Source organism: Labeo rohita, chromosome 24 (assembly GCF_022985175.1).
Source record: "Labeo rohita strain BAU-BD-2019 chromosome 24, IGBB_LRoh.1.0, whole genome shotgun sequence".
Classification (NCBI taxonomy): domain Eukaryota; kingdom Metazoa; phylum Chordata; class Actinopteri; order Cypriniformes; family Cyprinidae; genus Labeo; species Labeo rohita.
In genome coordinates this window covers 14,359,284-14,365,283 of record NC_066892.1, presented here as the reverse complement: position 1 = coordinate 14,365,283, position 6,000 = coordinate 14,359,284, and the positions used below count along the sequence as shown (strand labels likewise).

Genomic DNA, 6,000 nt, shown 5'->3' with positions numbered 1-6,000 from the left:
TGAATTTGATTTATATCGGGACTTCAAATCGCTTATCGTGAATCATTTGATTTAAATGATTAAATTAGCTAAACGATTCACGAACCTATTCTGATCTAAATCCAATTATTAGCAATACATGCTCCGAAGTTCTGACTTGAATCAAATGATTAACGATACGCTAAATTCCAATCTAAATCAAATTATTCGCGATACATGATCCGACTGGAGCGCTTCGAAATAGTGAATCAGTTAAACAATGGTTTAACTGATTCGTAAAGCTCAGTCTCACCCATCACTATGTGCTTTTTTGAAAACGTTACAAGCGATGTCGAAATTCAAAAATGAATGGCTCTTTTAATGTGATCTGGTTTTTGCTAGTGAATCACTTGAAATGAATGATCGAAGTCATGAGTTTGAATCAGTCGGAACGTAAATGACTCAATTGATATGGTTCATCTGTTCGTCTTTTCGCATCTTCAGCCATGTTTACACGACACTGTCAGTACTACTACTTGCTTAGCTCAATTGTTTTCACATTTACTAAAATAAGTAAAAAAAGTATGATGTTTTTCGAATTGCATGAATTTTGCGTGAAAATATGTGCTTATTGACAAAATTAAACAATTCTTTTATAGATACATTTGTCTTTCAGTAATTCAAGCACTTTTCAAGTACCTCTTCAGGAATATTGCTATTTTCTAAAGTTTTTCAGGCCTTAAATTTCAAAAAGTACTTCAAGCACTTTAACCCTGACAGTGACAGTGAATGGGTGCCGTCAGAGTGAGAGTCCAAACAGCTGTCTGAATCAAGTGAAAACAGTTTTTTTTTCGCTTCAGCTTTTGTATGTGAGAGTTTTTCACTGGAGGATGCATCATTATGGATTATAGACTGGTATTTTGGCCAGAAGTGGTTTGGATTACTTGTGGATTACTGTGATGTTTTTATCTGTTTGGACCCTCTGACGGCACCCATTCACTGCAGAGGATCCGTTGGTGAGCTAGTGATGTAATGCAAAATTTCTGCAAATCTGTTCTGATAAACAAACAAAATCATCTCATATTGGATGAGTACATTTTCAGCATATTTACATTTTCGGGTGAACTATTCCTTTAAGTTTTAAACATCAATTATTCTCAATTGCCTTTGCTACATATAACCTTTGACACAATCCAACTGTCCCATCTGTGCCCTGCACAGATGCTTCAAAAAACAAACCTCTGCAAATACGCAGAGGAGCCCATGTGATAAAACTTTAAACTTTCAGGATACGAAGAAGACAGGACAATATAAATATATCTACGATTAAAAATAAGGTGCTGGAGTGATTATACACTTCATATTCAGTAATAACATATAAGCTAACAGGATTTGGTTACTGCAATACATCTGGATTTGGTTATGGCAGGGGGACACAGCTGCTACATGTTTATTGGCTGAAGAGCTGTTCCGAAACTTCGTTTCAGTACGTATCTATATTTCATACAGTAGCTAATGGGAACAACAAAGCGTAACGTCTATGGCAAGAGCATGTGAAATGCAGAAATGCGATGCTAAATGCTAATCCTGTAGCTCACAAAAACGCATTTAACAACAACAAAAATAATGAGAACGTCTGTTTTCTTTCTGTAATACGAGAAGCTTATTTGAACAGTATATAAAATATCTCTATGAGAATAAGATAAGTGAAAATTTGCACAGTTTAAAAGGAATATTCAGTGTCACACACTGTTCAAACACCGCTGGAGGTCTTAGACCTCACTCTGGATGTTTGGAAACCCCTATGAGAGTGATTCACATTGGATGCGAATCAAAAAGCTCATGGGAGCTACTGCAAGCTTTGGGTTTCAGACAAGAAACAATCAAAGGAACTTCAACCCTATATTCAAAACTAGTTGTTACCGGAGTTAACTCTTTCAGTGGAAAACAGAGCCGGGGGAGATGGAAGACCTACGATAGAGTGAACGAAGGGTAGTGAGAGCGACTTGACCTGGTGGAGACCGGACGCCTCACTGGGAGGGGTCATGGGGTGGCTGGGTAACTGACTGGCTGGTGTGTCCATATCAGTTGACGTAGGGTCCAGGCCCACAAGGTTGGCGGTATCGGATACCATGGGGTTGCTGACCTGGAAGCACTTCTCCTTGTGGGCTTTGAGCATGTTGGAGAAGCGGAAACGCTGTCCGCAGACGTCGCAGGGGTACGGCTTCTCGCCAGTGTGAGTGCGGCGGTGCCGTTTCATGTTGGGCCGGCTTGTGAAGCTCTTTCCACAGATCTCACAGATATATGGTTTCTCTCCTAAAGCAGACAAACAGATGGAAGAACTTGGATTAAAAATATATACATTTTTAATATCATTTTTTAAAGGGATAGTTCACCCAAAAATGACAATTCTGTCATTAATTAGTCACCCTAATGTCTTTCCAAACCTATAAGACCTTCATTCATCTTCGGAACTCGAGATATTTTTGATATTTGAAGTCGTTTTTTTGTTTTCTTTCTACACAAAACATATTCTTGCAGCTTATAACATTCCATTTAAACCACTGATGTCACATAAACTATTTTAATGATGGCCTTACTACCTTTCCAGGCCTTTTCCAGGTGTCTATGCAGGGTCAGAAATATTTCATCAAAAATATTAATTTGTGTTTCGAAGATGACTGAAGTCTTATGGATTTGGAAAGACATGAGGGTGAGTAATTATTCACAGAATTTTCATTTTTGAGTGAACTATCCCTTTAACCATTTTTATTTTTTTAATGATTAGTTTTTTTTTTTATTATTTATCATTTATAATTATTAGAATTTTTATTAAAATATAATAATTATTTTACATAATTAAATGGTTAGTAACTATAGGTAAATAATATTAAATAATATAGCATTTTTTGACAAAATTCAAAACAGTTGATATGGGAAAATTAGAAAAATTCAACTTGGCATGCTCCACCAAATTAAAAGAGACCAGTTTTGTGATTTTTGGCCAAACCATTCAGAAGTTATAAACAAAAAGAGCAATTTTTCATATCTCCTGACCACTAGATAGCACTGTCCCAAAACACTGCAGGTAGCCTCAGGTCATGCTTGTTATAACACACACCAAGTTTGGTCTCAATATGCCAAACCGTTGCGAAGATATAGTCTCACATCCATTTCTGAGTGCTCTTTGTAGAATTCGTTTGCACGTTATTCGAGAATGGTTTGACTAATCAACTTGAATTCCATAACGTTTTGCCAGCATGGTCTCAAGATGATCTGAGCCAATTTTGGTGAAAATCAGACATACTATCTAGGGCGAGTTCAAAAAAGTAGGTTTAATGAACTATTAAAATTAAACTGTTCAATCGACTTGACGTGAGCCAGAGATTCAGAGGAAAAAAGAATTTTCCTTCTGTGCCTTACAGTTCAAAAGTTATTAGCATAAACATGAGTGAAACTTTGGACAAGTGGTGGTGCTACAGAGTTTGAGTTAAAGACTCCAAATTTGCTGTGGATAATGTTGAGACCGTCAGTGTGCCAAATTTCAAAACTTTCCCACAAGCGGTTCTATGGGCAGCCATAGACTCAAGAGCGGAAGAAGAAGAAGATGAGGAAACACCAACGGATACAATAACAATAAATATTTATTATATTTATATTAATTTATTATTATAATTGTTTAATATATTACTATTGTGTTGACTGTTATGATGGATACCAAAGTGGTGATTCTCACCAGTGTGGGTCTTCATGTGTTCATCGAAGTACTGCTTCATGTTGAAGTCTTTTCCACACCACTGGCACATGAACTGCTTATGTCCGATATGGATGCTCATATGTGACCTCAGCTGGTATTTATACTGGAATCTCTCGCTGCAGTTCTACAACATGAGCAGAAGCATCAGATATTTAACATTATAATTTACATCAGTGTTTCTCTGCTTATAGTCTTGGTACTAAATCTAATTGGATTTGGCATAATTTCACAAAGTTAGAAATGATAAAACAGTAAATATTGGACACTGGTTAAAAGACAAAGCATTTGGTCACTTCCTTATCAAATATTAGTGTAACATCCGTTCAAAAGTTCTATCTTTATTTTCTAAGAAATTAATTGTATTCATACAGTAACACAACTGTTATCAACACTACTGATAAGAAATGTTTCTTAAGCAGCAAATCAGCATATTTGCATCACAGTAATAAATTACATTTTAACACACACTACCAGTCAAAAGTTTTTGAACAGTAAGATTTTTAATGTTTTTCTTTTTAAAGAAGTCTTATACATATACATACACTGCCCTCCAAAAGTTTGGAAATGCCCTAGAAAAGTGGGGTTTTGGACAATATTGGCATGAATCCTTTTTAATTTGTAATCATTTTGCATTGATAAGGGACTACGAAAACATATTGTATTACATAAACAGTTTATACATAGAAAAAACTTAAATTTTCGTTTCATCAAAATATCCAGCATTGGCAGGTAAAGCTCTGCACAATCTGGGCCTAAATTCATTGTATTCTAAACTTAATTGGCAATCAATTGTTGAAGCTATTAAGGTGTGCTGACCCCAAAATCTTTTAAAAACCTAGGCCAAGTTTAAACCAGTAACCAGGCATCACAGCTGGCAAAGGGGCATGTCTGACTTTGACATGTATATATTGCCATTATTATGCAATCAAAATGAAAAATATTATTGCTGGTCTTCAATGATAATGTCAAGTTGCTTTAATGTATTTGCACCAAAAAATGATAAGGATTTATGCTAATATCATCCAAAACCACACTTTGCCAGGGGTGTTTCCAAACTTTTGGAGGGCAGTGTATATATATATATATTTATTGGGGGAAAGAAATTATAGAAATTTGCTGGGAAATAAATTGTAGAAATTAATACTTTTATTTAGAAAGGATGCTTTAAATTAATAAAAAATGCTAAAAAAGGCATTTATAATGTTACAAAAGATTTCCATTTTAGATAAATGCTGTTCTTCTGAACTTTCTATTATATAAAAACCTGAAAAAATTCAACATAATAATAATAATAATAATAATAAATGTTTTTTGAGGATCATGTGACTGGAGTAATGATGCTAAAAATTCAGCTTTGAAATCACAGGAATAAATTACATTTTAACATATTCAATAGAAAGCATGTATTTTAAATAGTAAAAATACTTTACAATTTTACTGTTTTTGTTGTACTTTGGATCACATAAATTCAGGCTTAGTGAGCAGAAGAAACTTCTTTAAAAAAACATAAAAAAAAAACTGTTCTTTTGACTGGTATATAATTGTATAAAATGTTGTTTTTACTGCATTTCTGATCAAATAAATGCAGACTTTATAAACATACGAGACATTTTTCAACCCCAAATATGTGCACATGGTCACTCTGATAAGACACTTGTGTGAACTGAAGGCAAACTACATTTTTCTGAGAAAAAGACAAAACCCGATACCTGAATCCCTCGGGGCTACGCCTGATAACCCGCATGACTGAACTCACCTCACACTTGAAGGGCTTTTCTCCAGAGTGCTGCAGAGAGTGCACTTTAAGAGACATGCTGCGTTTGAAGGACTTCCCACACGTTTCACAAGTGAACGGCATGTCCTTAGTGTGAGCTGCAACAAAATAGACAAAATTCACATTTTAAAAATACATCCTGTTTTCCTCAGAATGCTCCTAGTAACAATTAACTGATAATAAAATGTATTAAAACTTCATTTAACATCCTAATCACATGCCTCAGTGCTCATTTTATGGATAGCAAGAGCGTTTTGTGACATACAGTGCATAATTACTGCACATATTCTGTTGTCAGCGTGAGATGAGTAAGTGTAACTTGTTGCCCTACAGACAACAGAGTGGGTTGTGGTAGAAGGAAGCACTTCTAGATAAGATATTTCCTCTCTGCTCTGAGGGCAGATTAAACAATACAGCCTCTGTCCTCAGCTTAGTCTGTTCTGGATGGTAACGCAAGGTCAGAGCGGCTCTTTTCCCCTGTTCAAAACAGAGCTGGGTATTTCACTATTGT

At 35.4% G+C, this 6,000-nt stretch overlaps 1 protein-coding gene across 1 annotated transcript in view; it reads right to left on the bottom strand.

Moving 5' to 3' along the window:
* zbtb47b (zinc finger and BTB domain containing 47b) overlaps positions 1-6,000 on the bottom strand; it is a 33,375-nt gene continuing 27,375 nt past the window's right edge. Inside the window, exons 5-7 of the mRNA XM_051097987.1 lie at positions 5,472-5,587; positions 3,695-3,839; positions 1-2,274 (exon numbers count right to left, since the gene is read on the bottom strand). Of these exons, the coding sequence (XP_050953944.1) occupies positions 1,871-2,274; positions 3,695-3,839; positions 5,472-5,587 (665 nt within the window). The 3' untranslated portion in view covers positions 1-1,870. The remainder of the gene's footprint in view (positions 2,275-3,694; positions 3,840-5,471; positions 5,588-6,000) is intronic.